This window comes from Astatotilapia calliptera, chromosome 5, assembly GCF_964374335.1.
Source record: "Astatotilapia calliptera chromosome 5, fAstCal68.1, whole genome shotgun sequence".
Lineage (NCBI taxonomy): Eukaryota > Metazoa > Chordata > Actinopteri > Cichliformes > Cichlidae > Astatotilapia > Astatotilapia calliptera.
The window spans coordinates 32956030-32977211 of NC_137426.1; the positions used below are offsets into that span (position 1 = coordinate 32956030).

The 21182-nt window shown below is 39.8% G+C and overlaps 1 protein-coding gene across 2 annotated transcripts in view; it reads left to right on the forward strand.

The window, feature by feature from the left end:
- The window catches only part of cntn4 (contactin 4), a 201486-nt gene that overhangs the window by 101316 nt on the left and 78988 nt on the right, over window positions 1–21182 (forward strand). For both annotated transcript variants that reach the window (XM_026168944.2, XM_026168946.2), the window contains exons 6-8: window positions 6810–7013; window positions 10886–10988; window positions 13141–13325. In XM_026168944.2, the coding sequence (XP_026024729.2) occupies window positions 6810–7013; window positions 10886–10988; window positions 13141–13325 (492 nt within the window). The remainder of the gene's footprint in view (window positions 1–6809; window positions 7014–10885; window positions 10989–13140; window positions 13326–21182) is intronic.

A 21182-nucleotide genomic window follows, 5' to 3' on the forward strand; every position in this document is an offset into this window, starting at 1 on the left:
ATCCCACAGCTTTGTAATTGGGCAATTAAAAATGCATCTTGTTGTCACAGCGTGCCCTTACATCTATTATTGATATGAAGTGATGAGGCTACTGGTGCTGATCATACATTATGATGCCAAACCATACTGATGTAACAGTAAAACTCCTCAAGTCTTTCTTTATTGACAGATGGGTGCTTTGTTTTCTGGCAAAAAAAAAAGAGAGCGAGATCTTTGGTCGTTCGTGCTTGTTGTAAATATTGTCGTCTGTGTTCAAATTAATATGAATTGCTTTTAGCGGATAAGCACACAACACTCCCGCCTCCACCCCCACCCCCAGGGACAGTGTCAGTGCAGGCTTGGGGCAACAGCAGGAGGATGAGAAGCAGGCCGGGGCCTGTGTTGTGGAGAAATTAATCACATTACACGAAACCAAAAACATGGCTACCTTTTTTTTTAGCGACTGGCTGACGTCACTGAATTTAACAGCCGTTGCATTTATTTATTTTTATACATTTATTTATAAATTTATTTATAAATTTATTTACTCCTCTGCAAATTTGTTCAGTTTTCATTTGCTGCATGTCCTTTTTCTACCTCAAATCAGCTGTTAGCACAAGTGCACATGCCTTTCATTTCACTGGAGTTTCACTCGACAAAGCCTTAATAGAAAATTGAATGCATTTCTAATGACTTGGTTTGAAGCATAGCTGTGAGTGGCAGAATTCATTATGCATACGTCTTTTGATGGCTGTGTTTTTTTCACTGTATATGGAAACTAAAGGGCTGCTGCAATAAAGACCCAGACGCAGACTCGTTGAATAAGAAGCACTTGAACTCAATCTCTGGGCAGTATTTACTTTTAAAGGAGTAGTATTGCATTTTCTATATTTTATTTTTTTTATCATAAGTTTATTTTGTTTGCCTAAAAGGATATTATACCTTTCTGGGAACATTGTATATGTATCCAAATTATTATGTATTCAAATGGCTATAGCCTTTTATATACATAACAATTTTACAATTACTGTAATGTGCATATAGTCAATAAATATTATTAATAATACAATTAATAAGGTGTTATTTAGAATTCTCAAATACTTATATGTTATCAATACAAACAATGGCAGTGACAATCACAGGTTTAAATGGCTCTAGATAGTATTACTGTCACTTTGACCTTCAAATCAAGCTCGTGACCTTGAAGCACAGGTCAAAGGTCAAATGTAACATGATATTTTAAATCCTTATACCATACTTTCTGCATGTTGTATATGACAATGCGCACTATATAGGAATCATAGTTTCTAAGTTACAAGGCTTAGAAACCTGACAAATTTTAGTGAAATTTTATTTGATTACTAACACGACCCCACGCTACATCCCTACACAGTTTTAACAGAATTCATAAACTAGTTTTTGAGCTATCATGTTTCAATGACATGCTCGCGCATACACGCTACCAAAACCTAACCTTGGTAGATATAATTAAAACAACTGGGAAAAAAAACTTTACTCAGGCAAGTAGAAAATTCAAAAACCCAAACCAAACCAGAAGACACGTGAGGGAAGACAGCAGTACAGTGTGACAAACAAATGCAAACATAATGATTAGGAAGATGGCAAATGTGTGTTACATTGTAACCTTGGTTCTCTGATTGAGAGACTATCTCACCACTACATACATATGGAATACATAATGTAGTGGAGAGCTACAATAGAACACCAACTATGAGACACAAGATGACGAGACAGAGGAACAAGAGAAAAGAAACAGGAGCTACCAAAATAAGACAGGACGTAACAAAATGAGGGAACATGGAGGTGTAGGCTTAACAACACAGTGAACAGAGGAGAGCAGGAAAACTGAAACTCGTGGAATTAAGTCTAAGTTTTATTACAAGTTACAAAAGGAGACGCAAAAATGAAGTTGAGAATAAAACATGGAAAACAAAACAGGAGGAAGAAGCTAAGATTTCAAGGTAGCTGCGTATCTTAGAGGGCAAATATGTGTATGTTTCCAAGCAGTGAAAGTACATCTTTGCATAGTTGTTGTACTGCAGATGCTTTGTGTTTCACTCGATACAGAACGACATTATGTAAACTATTAACCATATGCTTTTTAAAGGTTTTTCTTCTTTTTGTTTATTTAGGCCAAATGAAAAAAGTGCTGTCATCATCAAAGTTTTTACCCAGTCAAATGAGTTTATATGACACATGAAGTCATTTCATGTTACAGAAACAGTTGCTGTTGATTTAATGCAAATTAAATTAAATTAAATCTGCAGTATCATTTCTCAAAATAAAGATGCTGAAAAAGGATTGTAGTGTTCCAAGTGTCATGGACTCCTGGACTATGATTTGTGACAGAAAGATTCTCCTTCAAGATGTTAAGTTAGTGGCGCTGGCTGTTATGTGTGCAATGTGTTTTTATAGCTGAGCAGTAAGTTTAGCTAGCAGCCGGCCACCATGACTGAGGCTGCTGTGGCACGAGAGACATCTGGCCAGTGTTCCTGTTCAGTTACTCTGTCAGTGCTAAATGAAGCAGTGATCCTGAAGCTATATGGTGCTTGACACACAGTTCCTACTAAGAACTGAGCTTGGCTGCTTAATTACACTCAACATCTTTTGACTGACACAGGACCACAGTGACTCCCTAAAATCCCTCAAGTTAATTTATATGGCACCAAATCACAATAACAGTTGCATCAAGGCATCCTGCAGAGAAATCCCCAACAATTCGCGCACCCCCTATGAGCACGTGCTTGGCGATAGTAGGAAGGAAAAACACCTTTTAACAGGAAGAAACCTCCAGCAGAATCAGTCAGTGTAGATGACACAGCTACTACTTTATTAAATCTCTTAATCACAATTGAATAGAAAATGCACTTTTAGTATTGTTGATATATTTATGCTGCATTCTGGTGCAGAATTTTTAGAGCATATGCATTTTATGTGCTTATCTTTATGAAACCACCTTCTCTGAAGCATATCTGCTGCTGGGGCGGCTGTAGCTCAGGTGGCAGAGCAGGTCAGCCACTAATCAGAAGGTCGGTAGTTCGATCCCAGGCTGCCTCCTGGCTGCATGCCAAATATCCTTGGGCAAGATAATAACCCCATGTTTGCCTACTGGTGGTGGTCAGAGGGCCCGGTGGCGCCAGTGTCCGGCAGCCTCGCCTCTGTCAGTACGCCCCAGGGCAGCTGTGGCTACAATGTAGCTTGCCATCGCCAGTGTGTGAATGTGTGTGTGAATGGGTGAATGACTGAATGTAGTGTGAAGCGCTTTGGGGTCCTTAGGGACTAGAAAAGCGCTATACAAATACAGGCCATTTACCATTTTTTACCATATACTCACACAGCGCAGTCTAACTGTCCATCCATAATGCCACAACTTGATGAAGTAGTTTTCTTTCAGCTCATCATAAAGAATGATAGACCTGCTGGGTGATTACTGCCCACCGTCTTTGTCTTCGTGCTCCGTCTTTCCATAATAGCAAATCTGTGCAAAGAGACGGGCATGTTTGACGTCCTCGTCTTCTTCGCTCTTTGAATATTCAGTGAGGCCTGTCCTTTGAAGCTGCTCCTGGATCTCTTTGTGTGAGCGAAGCAGCTTTATTCATGGTGACTCATGCAAAGTGATCTTTAACCCAGAGGGGAACCACAAAAAACTCTTTTGGGACTTCTGCAATCCCCTCTCCGTGGATCATGTTTTGGAAGTTAAATTTAGTTTCTTTTTTCTTTGACATACCAAACTGAGCTCTTGTAGAAATAATTCTTTTCAACATTAAACTTTCTTAATGATTCAGCTTTGAAATAGTGTTTTCAACATCACTTTTCAAATTGAAATCTAAAACAAGTCAGTTCTTGTGTAAAAGCTGCAGTCTGAATATTTTTTGCATGGCAGTAATAGCAATTCTGCAGAGCAGCTGGATTTCTTCAACAATTTGTCTTGAAGATGTCCTGTTTTTATATCAGTGTTGTGTAACCCATAAAATCAATGCCCTGGATGATTGTGTGAGGACCGTTCGGCCAGCTGTGTGAGACATCTCATTATGTCTGTGCTCTCTGCGGTATTTTCCGGCTCATGTTGTGCCATGTAGTCATATGGGTTTTAAACATAGAGCGAGAGCAGGTGCAGCCATAGTCCAAAAGCACTGGAGAGGAAACAAACACAAACAACATGCCTTATCCTGCCTTGAAGTGTCCCTCGTCCCCACGGATCTCCGCTGTGTCATCGGTCTGTGCTCGGCTCTGCGTGCACACAGTGGCCAGAGCCCAAGCCTCAAATGGCACTGATCGGTACAGTACCTGCTCCTTACAGCCAGCAGGAGTATGCAGACCTGCTGTGATAAATTGCCAAGCAGCTAGAGGAGGTGAAGGGAAGGGTTCCTCTAAGGGTGTTTTGCTTAATTGCCAGTCCGTTAACAAGTGGTGGAGTTTGATTAAGCGCAGCAGGAGAATAGTTCATGGCTGTCAGTAATGCTGACTGCAGAACGCCACAATAGCAGATTATGTCACAACATTCAGATTTGATGAGCTGACATCAATAAAGTGACTAAAGTTGTAAAGTGATCACCTCACCCACTGATACCGATAGATTCTATATTCATTCAAATCGCTGCTGAAAGATAAATAGAGGCTTTGGGAAACGCTGTTTGTGACAAACTGCTCGCGTATGGGGTACGTTTACTGCTCGGGCTCATCTTAGATGCCATAGCAACACTCCGTGTTCATTTCTAATTGCGTGTCTGGTTTCTCTGTGAAACCAGCAGTAGAGATGATGTCAGTGGATGAATTACGGTCCCAGTAGGAGTGACCACAGTGTATATGCTGGGTTTTGTTCCTAAAATACTTGTTGTTTACATGTTTTCTGCTGAGCATTTGTCTCAATTTAAGCACCGTTTCGCACTAAATTAGATTATTGACCAGGTTGCTGGAGTCTCACAATTACTTAATTTAATCTACTGTGACATCCAGCCATTAATTATTATTAGGAGTAATTATTATCATTTTTAATAACTCCTCAACACTTGTCTAGACCATTGCTTTTTCTAATATTTCTCTTTCTTTAAAACTTCCCATAATGTCAAATCAGAGGCCTAATGAAGCAGATAAGTGCCTGAAGTAAAGTCCTTTGTCTTGATCTGGCTTTTTAACGGTAAGATAAGTCTCATTACAGTGAGCTTCAGTTTCACCCCTTTCTCAGCGGCTGCTCAAAAGGTTGTGTAGAAACAAGCAGCTTTGATGTCTGTGAATTTAAGGCTGGCTCATATGAATGGACTCAAAGCTAACTACTCAAAGTAATCCTTGGTATTGTTATAAGCAATTATTTGCTGGCAAACTCTTGGATCTCATGACCTGGAAATGTGTGCCTCACTTATCTTCAAAACCTCCAGCATGGCGTTGCAGGGAGCAGCTGACACCTACATGCTTATTTAAAACCTTTTGCATCATAGTTGTGTTTGTAACACAGTGTCTGTGCTGACAAAGTCTTTGTTTGCTTGGAACAAAGAGAAGTGAAATGTTGCTGACTGAATCAATATGGTTTGAGTTGGGGTTTAAGATGATTGCAGTGTTTTGATTCTTGGTTAGCTTTGTGATTTTGTGACCCGGGTGTAAGCTCTTACCATGAGGTACTGCTGCACTTGACTGGCTCCCACATGTATGCAGTGTGTGTGTGTGTGTGCGCACGCGTGTGTGTATGTGTGTGTGCGTGTATATGTGTCTGTGTGTGTGTGTACCTGTTTAGGCATCCTTGTGAGGACCAGAAATTGGCATTCTACTGTACTTGTGGGGACGCACATCACGAGTTTGAAGGAATTTTTGAGGCTCAAAATGTGGTTTTAATGTCAGGGTTATAATGGTTAGGGTAAGCAGCTAGAGAAAGCGTTATGCCAATTAGATGTCCTCACTAAGATAGCAAAATGAGAATGTGTGTGTATATATAAATAGATAGAGAAGCGTGTTGCTTTAAGGGTTTTTTGAAGGAGACAAAAGCCTATAATCGATTCATCTTGATCTTGAAATGTGTTTAGCAGTTAGCACTGCTGCTAACACTAAATGTGATTAAAGTAGTAGTTTAACTATTTTTAGCTTGCACTTCCTTTACTAAAGGAAAACTTGATCATCACAGTATAACACAAACTGGTCAAAATGGTTTCTCACCGTTCAATCACAGGCATTTGTCATTTATGGATACACTTCCTGGAAGTGATAATAACTGGAATTCCTAAACTTATGTTTAGAGAAATTGTTGAATGCTAAATGCAAAGTTTCCTGGCTTTCAGAGTATTTCTTCTTGGTACAATCCTTCCAGTTGGACTGAAGTTTCTTGAAGGCAGTTGCCTGGTTTATCTGGACTAAAGAGTTTTTTTTTTTACCTTTTTTTGTTTGTTTGGGTTTTTATTTTGTTTTTTGTTTTTTATCATTTCTTTTCATTTTCTGCTTATTATTGTCCCTATCTACTTTTTTGCCATCTTTGTTGGAAACTCCTTTGTGAATTCTAGTAGGGTGCCTAGGGAGCAGTAATTATTCATGACAACACAAACCCCATCTCCCAAATCCCTATTTGCATATTCAGACCTAATCAACATGAAAAATGGTCATTAAAGTGAATCCGGATAATTACATTTGTTTTCAACCTCTCACGGATCCTGTTATCAATTTTCACCTTAGCATGATACAACTTAGTCACCGTTTTCACTCCCCAGAGGTGGTCTCAAGCTTATTTCACACCGCAGCCACATCACCCATAAAAATCTCAGTTCCCTTTACCCTTTTCATGAGCCCTTCCTGCATTTAAATATATTTTTTTATATCCTTATCCACAGATCTGGTATTTTCCTGGATCTTCAATGAGTACCCGACATTTGTGAAGCAGGATACGCGTCGCTTCATCTCCCAGGAGACAGGGAATCTGTACATTGCTAAAGTGGAGCCCTCAGATGTTGGCAACTACACTTGTGTGGTGACCAACACCGTCACCAAGACCCGTGTCCAGGGCCCGCCCACTCCACTTGTGCTCCGCAGTGATGGTGAGCTCACACTTATGCCAGTTAACAGCATATAAGAACACTGGTTAGTGCGACAAAAAGGTTTTACTGTTTTGTGATAGTATTTATAGTCTGTTGGGGTACACTCAAAAATGATTCTTCACCCTCAAACATCAGAACAGTCATTTGAGTAAAATGTAACTAAAATATATATAAAATTAAAGGTTTATTTATGCATGGAATGTTTTGGAAAAATTACATATAATTAAATTAGTTAAAGGCAATATTGGGCAGTATGTAGTCACTGATTTACTTCATTTCCTAAAGTATGTGCTGTGTGCTTCATCATTCTGCTGGGTCTCAGTCTATTACTCAACCTTTGGAGCAAAGCAGGGTTTATTTCAATGCTGACAAATTATTGCAGTTTAACACTACATCCCCCAAAACTGTGATTTTGCAGTGTTGCATGCATATGCATACTAAGTGCACATTGTAAATGCAATAGGAAATAATCATGAAACATCTCGTGTTCTACAAAGACAAACCATTAGTGTTTTTCTTGAATGTTTGGTTTGATAACAGATTTCTATTTCTGTGGTCCTTTGTTATAAAAACAAAACAAAACGGCAGTTTCTTTGATACAACAGGAAAGCCAGAATCACTTGGCTGATTTAGTGCAGCGCTCTTTAGAATTTGTACAGGTCATACCCATAGTAGCAAGCCAACATGGCTACTGTTGGTACCTCCCAAAAAACTTTGTTTCAAAGAACACGAATGAAATTCAAAGGTTAATTATCTCCTCCTCTGCTAATTTCAGCCTGTCCTTTTACATGTGGACCTAATGCTTAAGGCTGGCCTTATCAAGCCACTTCAGATGAAAGGTCATTCTCAGCAAGTAATCTAATTGTAGGCTTCTATCCCAGAAGCATGTTCCATATTCTTAAGTAATGCTGAAAAATATGAGAATGTCATAAAGGACATTTAATATAATCTTCCCAATAATGATAGATGATTTGATGTAATAAAAAAAACGACATTTAAGTAGGCAGAATCACTTCTAATCACAACGCACACTTTAAGCTTTTTTTACATGACTTACATGCTATACTAGCTTTAATGTTAATGTTTAACTCAGTTATAATAACCTATGATTAGAAATAAAGGCTTGCTTTGATTTACATTAATGACCACTGGTCATGAATATTAATATGTGTTAATATTAATATTGTTTTAAGTTTATGTTTGAAACTTAGTTTCAGATTGTTTCTAAGGTTGATTTCCAATATTTCGATTTTGTTTTAATCATTTGAAAAAATGCTTAGTTTAAGTGTTCATTTATTTTTAGCATGAGGTGCCAAAAAGAACCAAAATCAAACTCTTGACACAGAACTTCATGAATAAAAACCAAACCTTTATTCAGGCTCTGTATGAAGTCAAAGTATCTTAAACGGTTGCATATTAGGAATAGCAAACAGAGAAAACAGCACAGGTTTAACAGAGAACTTGACAACGACAAAGGAAGACAGCAACTATATATATGACTGTGGCAGAGCGGAGACACCTGGGAAACTAGACACAGCTGAACTAAATTAGATAATAATTAATGAGGAAGTAAAACTGAAATGACCATCAACATTAAACAGGAAGTAACATGAGACAGAGATGAAGCTTCACAAAAAATTACAACGAGACATTTGGGAGGCTAGGCTAAACTAAATGAATGATGCAGCTGGTATGAAATCTACACTGGGGGAAAAAACAGGATAGAATGTAACAACAATGTAACAACAACTAAAAACTAAACACTGAATGAGACGATGAACTGGATATAAAATGAAATAATAAATAGAAGCCAAGACAAAGGAAAACTAAAGCTAAATATGAAACTGACAGTTACAGAAGTAAAGAAACTCTAAACAGCAAACGCTAGAAAACATCATCAAACAGAGAATTTAATAATAACCCTGAATTCAAAGTCTAAAACATAGGGTTCAAAACGACAGGACCATAACTTTTTTATATAACATGAAGTATTTATTGCATTAAGATGTAATATGTTTATAGTAAGTTCACAATGTAGACACAAGGCTTCATGCCGTGCAGACGTCCCAGTCTCCAGGAACAGAAACAGCCTTTCCAAACCGGAACTGACAAGTTCAACCAAACTAACAAAGACTGAAAGCAAAGACATACTTGCTTTATTTTTGTTTCATTGAAGGACATGTATTCCAGTTAGTTTTCATCTTTTTTTAACTAAAATGTTTTCCTCACCTAGTTTGAGTTTTTCAGTTTTTAATTAACTGTTATAACCTTGATGGTTTTAAGTAGAATTTTCTATGAATAAGTCCAGTATATCAGTGTATTGAGTTTGAAAACATTTAAAGGGAATAATGTTTTTATGCATAAACAAACACAAATAAACTCAAAAGATAAACATTTTGAATGATTTAATAAAGACATTTCCCCGAAGATGAAATTTTTACATTCATAAATATAAAATTACTTTTACCTGCAATTTTGCTATTTTATCCAGTGTTTGTGAGTATACACACTAATTTAATAGAAGTCGCAAATAAACACAAAATGTTTTTTTACATATTATCTTATTATCGTCTGTCGGACTAAAAAAAGTTGATGAAACTAAATCTAATATCAAGAAGACGGCTAAGCTAGTTGGTCAGTGGTGAGGCCAGCAGAGATTCCAAAGCACTTTCATTCTCTGCTTCTGCACTTTTTTCATTACAACATTAGTTCAGCACAGCAGCAACACCAACATATCAGGAGTCAGCTCGACCTCATCGTCATGAAGTGGAGCTCAGGTAGGGGATGTGGGTGCGGGTGGGGTGTGGGGGGGTTCAGGTTGGCACATTAAATATGTGTCCCCTACAAAAGGTTATGGTATGAGACAATTACCCGTCCACTTCCTCCTGTCTGCTTTAATATGGGTGATAGTGCTGTGGTTAAGTTTCAGTGACAGTTGTGATAAGGATCTGAATGAGCTTTCACAGTCACTCAGGGAGCCATCCTGATAACACATGCCTCACCAAATCAACGAGATGAAATTGGCCTGTTTCCTACATCTCTAGAGCTATTTGTGCAACACAGCCCTGAATTGCAGCAAAGGGGGAAAAACCTGTTGTTACATTGGTGGATGACAGTACCTTAGAAACGGCATTTCGTGCACCCGTGCTGAGCACTGGCAGAGCTGGGAGAAATGACAGCACGCCAAGTAGCAAATTCATTGATGTAATTTACCTCAGTGTCGTTTTAAGGGAAATGAATAAATCAGAGGTGCTTTTCTTTCCTATGGATGTAAGACACGAGTCTCAAATACATCTATACCAAAGCTAGAACAGCAGAAAATCCACATTCTGTCTTCTTCTCTGCCTATCCAGAGATTTTTAGCATGCACAGCAGCAATATTATAATCCACCAGAGCTGCTTCACCAACAGGAAGCTTTGTAGACACAGTGGCAGCACCCAGGGGGATTTTATGGGCCCATTTTCTGGTTCATAGCTGTTAGCGCTACAACGAGGTGAAACTCATCTGGATGTAAAAGCTCAAACCGTCTATGAATTCTCAGTCTTTTTGTTGTTGTTGTTTTCTTTTTTGGGTTTTGTCAGTTGAACATCAGCGTGTCGCATGTCCACATGGAGAGAATATGTTTTTTGCTTTTTCTTCTCATTACTTTCAACGGGAGGGCATCCTGTGACAATGCTGAGAGCAGTGCTGGTGTCTGCTGCTCAGCATGGAAGTAAAAAAAATAATGCTGCACACAGAAATGTTTTCAGCTTTTGGGTAGCAACAGAAGAAACCACAACGCTGTATTTTTTAACTTCTTTTGCCTGACTTGTTAAACTTGAATAAAAAAAATCTTTCTTTGCACTAACACTCATTTGCATTTCTCTTTCAGGTGTTATGGGTGAATACGAGCCAAAGATTGAAGTTCAGTTTCCAGAGCTTGTTCATGTTGCCAAAGGATCCACTGTAAAACTTGAATGCTTCGCCCTGGGAAAGTAAGCTCACTTTTAGTACAGGCTCAGCATGCTCACGACCATTTAAAAGAAATATGTTGTGAGAAAATGTTACGTTTTCATAACGTGTGCTTTGCCATTTCACTACAATCCTGGTATGTTTCAAGCCTGGCTGCACATCTGACAAATTCGAGAGTGTTGTGGTGTAAGGATCTTCAGCTGAAATATACAGCTTTGTAACACAGTGTACTGAAGCACAAAACACACGGCTAAAGTAAAAAAGTGCTGAACAGTTACACTAAACTCTGTGGTGCTAGGTTATTTTTGCAGCTTCACATCCACAGAGAATGAAATCCCCACATTAAACTTTCATTCAGAATCACCATTAATTGCCATATTTGTTGTTGTTTTTTTGTCTCCAGTTTTGCCTCTTTATCCACCACAGTAGATTTCAGTTCAAACAGTCAAGATGTTGATTAACTTTTTAACTTTAATTCAAATTATTTGCATTCACTGCTTATGAATTACAGCATTTTTTATTCACAGTCCCCCACTTTCAGTTCAGTATTTACACAGTTGACTGATAGTGACTGATGTTGAGGGACGCCATTATTAGGCTGAAAAAAATCAAATCAAATCAAATCAAACCAACCTATCAGACAGGTTTTCAAAATTTTAGAAGTAGCCAAATTAACAAAGTAGAAGCAGTGTTATAGTATTAGCATGTATGGCTGCCAATAGAACTGGGTCTCTAGTTTGGATTGGTGTAACAAACAAAGTAGCTGGATGAATTATGAAGTGTACAAGGCTATACTCTGCTCAGCCAAATAGTGGGCATAGTTTGGGGATGGTCCCTTCCTGTTCCAACACGACTTTGCACCAGTGCACAAAGCAAGGTCCATAAAGAGATGGATTAGTAAACTTGGTGTGGAAGATCTTGACTGGCCTGCACAGAGTCCTGACCTCAACCCAATAGAACACCTTTGGCATGTATTAGAGTGGAGACTGCAAGCCAGGCCTTCTTGTCCAACATTACCGTCCTACCTCACAAATGTGCTTCTGAATAATGTTCAAATATTCCCATAAACACACTCGTAAACCTCGTGGAAAGCCTTCCCAGAAGGGTTGAAGCGGTTATAGCTGCAGAGGGTGGGTTGATATCGTATTAAACTCTACGGATTAGGAATAGGATGTCACCAAGTTCATATGCATGTGAAGGCAAACGAGCAAGGCTATGAAGACGTTTCTGCAAGAAACAGTAGACTAGAGTAGATGCAGTTTCTATATTCAAATTGATATTTTTTGTACCATAGAATATAACAAAGGCATCAAGGTTACATTTTATTTAGTTCATTCACCTAATGCACTTATTTTATCTCAGTGTAGGAGTCTTTGCCATTTATCATCAGCAAAGCTTCCCTGCTCTCGGTTTTATTGTGTGCATCTCCTCACATACATGGAGTGGACCAGAGGAGCTCGTCTGCAATAAAAGTTTCTCAGCAACTGTTAAATCATAAAGCGTGCGAGAAAGGAGAGGGAGAGGACGACGGTGACTCATCATCAAACGTTTTAGTCGTCATCTTTTGCAAACAAACGTAGCTTTGGTGCGGCACCTTCAAACAGCGCAATCAGCGCACTACTGCTGATGCCTGGTGTATTCACAGAACAACACACAATTTAAGTTTGTCAGTATCCAGTATCACATCAATTTACAATCCAAATATCAGATCAGTGTAAACCTAATGCTTCATGTATACAAGACACCTTTCCACATAACAGATACTAATATATGCAATCTGCTTAGCTAGATGATTTGAACGCCATCATGTTCTTTATGAAAATTATGGTGCAGGACATTTACAGGGTAAGCCATCTGAATTTGATCCATAGTTCGCAGAGTCTCCTCTTGAAGCTTGGATCTTATAGATTTCAATTCAAGGTTTATTCGAGCACAACATCCACCAGTCTTGAAAATTACTGAAAGAGTGAAGTATGACTCAGTGATGGTTTTACTTATAAAAAGAATACTTTTTAAAAATTTTCTTGCAGATAATTGGTATACACGCTTTCTACATTCTGGCAGCTCATACTCTAATTCTGCTTTATCATTTCCAATAAAGGTAAATGCATATAAACATTTTTGTCTCTTGTGTCACCCTACCAGCTTCAAAAACACATTTACCTCTCTTCACAGCCCAGCACCTTCTATAAGCTGGAGGAGAGTCGACAATGTGCCATTCCCTAGGAAAGTGGACATGAGAAAGGCCAGCGGCGTGCTGGAAATCCCATATTTCCAGCAGGAGGATGCCGGCACGTACGAGTGTGTGGCTGAAAACTCCAGGGGAATGAACACAGTGAAAGGAAAGCTCTCTTTCTACGGTAGGTGATCCAGTCGTGCATGAATATTTGACCACCGTGCACCACATCTGTCAGACCTGCTCAGACTGAAAGGCAGCAAAAGCAGACACAACTTTTTCTCGCAAAGCCGGCTGCGGCGATCAGCAGAGGCTCGGCGTGGCATGCGCGAGGAAAGAGGTTTGTTTTAACGGCACATCAAAATGATTAAAGGCCATCAGCCATGATGCCTCTAATATTTTGATCCAGATTAAAGGGTGATGTAGATGAGGCTGAGCCCTTGGATACGACCTTGTTGGTGAGCCTCGTATTGGGTTTCCACCAGATGGCATCGTGATTCACGTCCAACTTGACGGGAGATCAAAGCTGTTAAATGTACTATACATAGACCAGTGGCACATATGTCAGGGCCTTAATCTGCACAGCAGCATCTGGATCAACGGGAGGGGGGGTTAGGAGATTTCAGTCATTGTTGCTGACAGTGTCACAGTTGATGCCACACCCACTGAGTTCAGATAGTAGAAGTAGAGATTACCAAAGACTATTTAATTCCAAAATTAAACACCCACTGTGAGAAACACTATCTGCAAGTAACACACGCATCTCAACATTTTAAAGGTTTTTTGCTGCTTTTTATTTTTGGCAAAATGATAAATGTGGAGATCTTGATTTATTATTTTGGCGCATATTTGTCACTCTTACATGTTTCAGATCACTGAGTAAAAGAACAGATGAGAAACAAAGACTGTTGTTTCAGTCTGGAAAGGTTTCCGAAGCCATTTTTAAGGCTTTGGAACTTCAGTGAACCACAGCGAGAGCCATTATCCACAAATCGAGAAAACCTTCAACAGGATTGGCCGACCAACCAAAATTACCCCAAGAGCTCATTGATTCATCCAGGAGGTGTCAAGGCGAAACCACCGCTGACCCAAAAGAACACAAAGTCTTGCCTCAGATTTGCCAAAAACATCTCGATGATCCTGAAAGGTTTTCGCAAATTACACCTGGTGTAAAACTACCACAGCGTTTCATAGAAAGAACATCATACCAAAAGTCAAATATGGTGGTGGTAGAGTCGTTGGTGCTTCAGGACCTGGAAGACTAGCTGTAATTAATGGAACCATGAATTCTGCTCTCTACCAGAGAATCAATTCATTTCCTGAAGCTCAAAAGCACTTGGGTTATTTAGCAGGACAATGACCTGAAACACACCAGCAAGTTGAATGCAAGTTGAACCTCTGAATGCCTTTAAAAAAAACTAGAGTGGCCTAGTCAAAGTCCAGACTTAAATCTGATTGAGATCTTTTGGGATTAACTTAAACAGTCAATTTCTGCTCAAAAACCTTTCTTCGGTGGCTGAATTAAAGCGGTTTTACAAAGAAGACGGGGCCAAAAGACTTATTGTGAGTCATCACAAAAGTTGCACAGTCAGTTATTGGATTTAGAGGGTAATTAATTTTTCACACAGGACCAGGTAGGTTTGGGCAGCTTTTTTCCCTTAATGAATGAAAACATCATTTAAAAACTTTTATATTTACTCCGGTTATTTTGACTGAAATTAAAGTTTGTTTGCTGATCGGAAACATGTAAGTGTGACAAATATCCCCCCCCCCCCCCCCCCAAAATAAAAAGAAAAGAAAAAAAGTATGGAAAGGGGAAAACTTTTACAGCACATAACCCCGAAGGATTTATATATTTGCAAAGAATATATATCCATCTTTCTGTATGCTTAATCATGCTTTTGTCCTTTTTCCCCTCAAACTTCTCTGAAGTTATCAAAGAGGGACTGAAACTTAGGGAGAGAGGAAAGAAAGAAAGAAAGAAAGAAAGAAAGAAAGAAAGAAAGAAAGAAAGAAAGAAAGAAAGAAAGAAAGAAAGAAAGAAAGAAAGAAAGAAAGAAAGAATTTAGAGTATTATTTGTGTAGCCACACTGTTAGATAAAAGAATTCTAGTAAAAGTCAATTTATGTTCCTACAGGAAGAATCTGTGTCCAGGTGCCTATGTGTACCTTTTGAGAGGTCAAAAAGGTAAATACATTTTCTGAAAGAGTAAAGGGTACATATTTGCACTGTTTCTCTTAGATTTTATGGTACAGTATCCAAAGACAGTCCGTGTTCTGCCAAATACAAAAAGAAATAAGGTTAAAAATAATTTTACTCTTAGGTTTTAAGGCTATACTGAATATTTAAGTCAGATGAAAAGCATGTAATCCATTCTGACAAGTTTCATTCTGTATCCATCATGTGTATCAGCTGCGTGGTGGTTTTTCTCCTTGTGCGCCGCATTATTCCTGCAGTCTGAAGATGTGTGTTAGAAGTGCATGAATAAGTAAATATAAAAGATCTAAATTTTAAATGAAGGGGAACCCTGTACCCAATTTCTGACTTTTTTTTAAAGTTCTGGTTTTATACCATTACATAAATTGTTACCAGAGGTTAAACATTGGTCTCTGCAATTCTATGAAAAATAAGTATCCCAGTGCTCCAATAGTTTGTAGCAGCATGACTTTGTCAGGCTCTCACACCGTTTAGAGGAATTTTGGTCCACTCTTCTTTACAAAATGACATCAGTTCATTGACCTTTGCAGGTATTTGTTTAAACATAGCTCTCTGAGAGCATTTTCACACCTTTTGTTGGTCTACTTTTCACACAGATGAAAATCCAAGTGAGCAAAAATGCGTCATTACAAGCCACGCGAGAATGTTCAGTCAGCTTACTGGGTAGATGTGTCCTGGGCTGGAGCAACAAAAGCAATTAGGAGAACATGGAGAATTTACATTCATTTCATGGCTAGTTGCTGGCCAAGAGAGACCTCTGGACAGCTATAGTAATTCAATTCAATTCAATTCAATTTTATTTATACAGCGCCAAATCACAACGACAGTCGCCTCAAGGCGCTTTATATTGTAAGGTAGACCCTATAATAATACATACAGAGAAAAACCCAACAATCATCCCCTATGAGCAAGCACTTTGGCGACAGTGGGAAGGAAAAAACTCCCTTTGAACAGGAAGAAACCTCTGACAGAACCAGGCTCAGGGAGGGGTGGGGCCATCTGCTGTGACCGGTTGGCGTGAGATATAGTACATTGCCACATCCTAGCATGCGAAGCATACATGGCTATGGGAAGTTTTTTTTAGCTCAAACTTGCAATGCACATCTGGTACTTTTTCATTCATTCTGCTTTTTGCTTCTGTCCTTGGGACCATTGCCCTGTTGCATGACCCAGTTTTAACCACACTTGTGTTGAACAGATAGTCTCACTTTTGACTATATCGAGTTTATGGTCAACTCAAAGACTGTAAGATGCCTGGGTGCTGCAGCTGCAAAACAAGCCCAAATCATCACCCCTCCACCACCATCCCTGCTATGCTATCTTTAGCAACATTGGCCAAGAAAAAGAGATTTTCCCCTGGCAACGTTTCCAAACAAGCCATATGTTTTCTAATTGTACTGTCATGAACTTTAACATGCTAACTGAGGCCTGTAGCTCGAAAACGCTCGAGCGTTTTTTCCTGTTTCTCTGAACGTTGCGTGGCCTGGCTTTGTGGTGAATTCCTATGAAAGCATTAGGGGTGTACTTAGTTTTTCGAATGACTTTATCTTCAAATTGTATGTGTAAATTATCTTGGTAACTGTTCGAAACAGCTGCTAATGCAGTTTTGAATAACCAGATCAAACTGTGCTGTTACATTCATGTTTGCAGCAACATTTGAACCAGGATATTTCATTTCCACCAAGGTCTTTGAGACTGTTTACTTGTGCTTTTCACATTCTGTGGCGTTTCCTCCCACCTCGACATCTCTCTGTTTTCTTCCTTCTTATTTTCTCCCCTTCCAGTCCTGCTGTGTCAGCCGTCACAAATAACTCATTTGAGGCATTAAACAATTTGCCGTTATTTATAACAGCCCTGGAAGCACTTAGCCTCGCTCACTCTAACGGGCCAGGAGCACGCTGTGATCCGCCAATGCTTGATTCGTCCCTCTGAGCCACCTTTCCTCTCTCAGTTTTGATGGCTTTTGTCAGTCTCTCCCTCTCTCTCACCCATGCTGTCTGCAGCCAGGTGATAAAAATCAGTAATCTTATTTTGAACTCCCTTTGAATTAAGCCTTTGAGACATTCGTCAGCAGTGTAAGCCAATGGGGGGAATCGATAAGGGTATCTCTTGTACATCTAAGCAAGCTACAGTGAAAGGCGAGCATGGCTTTTGTGTTAGACAGGAAGGAATGAAGGTGTTACTTTATGGAGGCACATCGGTCACACTTTTAATACCACTCTTGATGTACTAAGAGACAGAAGCACTGCTTTGTTTTTCTCTCTAATACACAGAAAATGTGAAGGAACTATGTTTGTAATACAACAGCATTTTTACAGGAGGTTTCCATCTCTTCTTTCCTGTCTTCATGTATTTTAATAAATAAACGATTTAGCTTGAGGCCAAAGCAGATTTGCAAAATCAGCTGCACCTTGTGATCATATTGTTTTTTCTCCTTATTAGTCATAATTCTGTACTGGATGAAGTTCCTAACAGCAAATCCAAGCCATAGACAAAAAGGTTTGTTAAATTTCCCCTGTGAAGAAAACGCTTTGAAAAGAAATGGGCTTTTGCTCACTTGCTGATGTCGATATTACTCAGAGGGGAAGTAAATGCAGAACTGTGACAGGTTAGTTTCCCTGTTGTGTTCCCATTTGTGTTTTTGCTGGCTTACCGCTGCATTATCTCGTAGTGATTCCACCGATAAGGCAAATTCCCATCTTTCCTCTGCTTTAGCCTCTTGACGTCGCACCTGATTGTTTGTGTGCTTAGCCCCGGCGCAGGCTGGGACGGGCTGCCGGCTTTCATTTGGCAAGCGTTTTCTGAGGGTCGATGCGCGCACAGCAGGTGAGGGATAGAGCGAAGGATGCTGACAGCGAGGGGGGGCAAAGAACAACGATGACAATGCGGCTCAGAAAAATGTGGTGGGTGGGGGCAGCCCAGTCAGACTCTGATGGAGAGCTGGTGTAGCATGAATGGATGTTAGGCTAAATAAGTGGTGATGGTAACGTTTATAGAAAGTCTAGTTTCACATCTTTCCCATTTGTTGCAGCAAATGTATACAGGCACATATGGTGCAGCTGACTGAATGCCTGCAAAGCCTGCACTCATGTACAGCATCAATATGAATTTAGTGATTTTGTGTTTACTGCATATAGAAAACACCTCAAGCAAAGAATTAAAAAAAATGGTCAATTTTGTTTTTATATAGTGATAACACTGATAGGAAACCAGGGGCAATGGGTTTAATCTCCAGGCCCTGAAAATCAGGCACAGTTCTGTGGTGGAAATCTCTCCATGGACTCAGGAACAAGTCTTTGTTTGCTCACAAGTTTTCACGTCCCCCCTGTGTGTGAGTGGGTTTGATTCCACTGTCCAGAGACAGGCTTGTTAAATAAACTGGTGATTCTAGATTGGCTGTAGGTGCACATGAGTGTGAATTATTGTCTGTGTGTCTGTGTGTGTTAGCTCTGCAGCACACCGGTGACCTGTGCGGGGTGTACCCCACCTCTCACCCAATCTCAGCTGGAACAGGTTGTAATGCATGCAGGAGCAACATAATGTAGTCGATGTCTTTTTCCAGGTCTCTGTCATTTCAGCAACAATTCCAAACTATGTTCTGCACACATTCCAGCAGCAGGAGCTAACCTGGCATGCCTTGACTTCAAACCTGTCACCCACTGAAAACGTTTGGAGCATTTTGAAGCGATGAAGATATCCGCCGAGGCCCAAACTGTTGAGCAGAAACATTCATATTTAGCAAGAATATGAAAACATTTTACTTTCAAAATTAAATCACTATGTCTCCTCTTTTCCCAAATGCTTACAGAGGCTGGTTGAAAGCATTTGGTGTTATAGCAGCGGGCATGTAAATGCAACATTAAAACGAAACAAAACAGGAAAAACAGTTAGATCCATCCATCCATCTTCTGTGAGTTGAGTCTTACGGGCTGGAGCCTATCCTAGCTTTAATATGACGAGAGGCAGGAAGAAGCTGGAGTACCTCGATGGAACATGCAAGCTCATACATACATCTGACACGAGCCCAGGACCTTTTTGCTGTGAGGTGACAGTGCAAACCGCTGCACCACCGTGCTGCTGTTGAAAATAATATTCCAATATAATATATGCTCATACTGCATGAATGCATACAACCCAATAGGGTAACATTTTATACAAGGAAAGCCCATTCCATTTAAGCTTTCAGAGTTTGGAAGGTAGATGATACAGTGTATGTCTGTGTTCTCAGTCATCCAGGCCATTGTAGTCTAAGGAGCTTGGAAAGAAAATCGTCTGGACTTCTTTAAGTTGCTTGAAGACGTTCTCTCAACCGAGAAGATTCTTCAGTTCTAGGGTCAAATGGTGGAGAGATCCCTTCCCAGACGCCTTAACGCCAACACACACCCTGGGCCTTTTGACCTCAGGCAATAACATGATAGGGTGGGGATAGGATTCACAGCGGGTTCACCCGAAACCTTGGCTGAGGTTACGTCTACGCTAATTCGTCTACAAATGCTCCGCATCCACACTGTCATTTTCAGTCGTTTTCGAAAAGAAACGACTGAAAACGCTTATGTTCTGCACAGCGAATGCATGAAACGTAAGACGATTCGACCTACGTCATTTCCGTCTTCTGTTTATTTAGTTTCCGGCTCTTTAAAATGTCGCAGCAAACTGTCGAGGAAAAGCACCGGGTTTTTTTAAATGGACTGACAATGAGATGGAGTTGTTGCTGTGAGTAACACAAGAGTACAACGTTGCAAAAGCGAGCAAGAATAAAGACTACAATGCCATCCGCCATCTTAGTTGAATTGGTCACATGACTGCATCTTATAAGTAAAATGCGTCATCGTTTTCAAAAGACGTTTTTCATCGCCTTTGGAGAACATTTTCAAAAAAGCTCCGTGTTCCTTGACCAAAAACGCCGTCTCAGTGTGGACAGCAGGCCAAAACGGAGAGAAAAAGATGCGTTTTCAAACAAAAACATATTAGCGTGGACATGGCCTGATTGTGACCTACACCCATTTTCAAACCCTGGCTCGTGTGATTAGGTAGAGTAACAACAGGGGTCCATGTCCTTCTTGCAGGACACTTCCATTGGGCTTAAATCTGGGACTCTCCACCATTTGACCTTAGACCTGAAGACGCTTCTCGGATGAGAGGTGAAATGTCTTCAAGCAACTTACAGAAGTCCAGACGCTTTTCTTTGCAAGCTCCTTAGACTATGATACAGTGCACAAAGGAACGTTGGAATCTGTTGAGTTAGCAGAGCTCAGCGGTAAATCTGCCCAGTTTCTTTGAAATGTGTTAGTGGCTTCAAAATAAGAGTGAACATATACATTCAGAAAGCAGTGTTTTTTTTGGAAATTTAATATTTGAATTGTTTTACTGCTTTACAATTAAATATAGAGTTTAAACAACGGACAGCTCAGAGTGTGTATGTTTGTGTGTTCCTTCACATAATTAGCCCTGTTGTCCAAGCTTAAATTTAAAGCAACTACACATTTTTTCTTTAAATCACTGACATGTGGCCTCACTGTTGTGATAATGTATCGCAAGACGAATCAAAACGTTAGCGAATCGATATTTTGCCCCGGACCTATTTGAGAATAACGTGTCTTCTCTGTGGCAGGATAAAAAACTGAAGATTCATCTTCAAGCAGCTTTTAGTTTAAAAGAAATTAATCACTTTTCCCCCCTCAGCTGCACTGACAACAACAACACTGGCTCCATACGAGTCAGATGTTAGTGATCTCAACCAACTTCGTGCATGATTTTAGCGGCACATGATCCACAAACACAAATCGCTCTTTCATACTGGCCGGATTTTGATGTCGTATCAGTG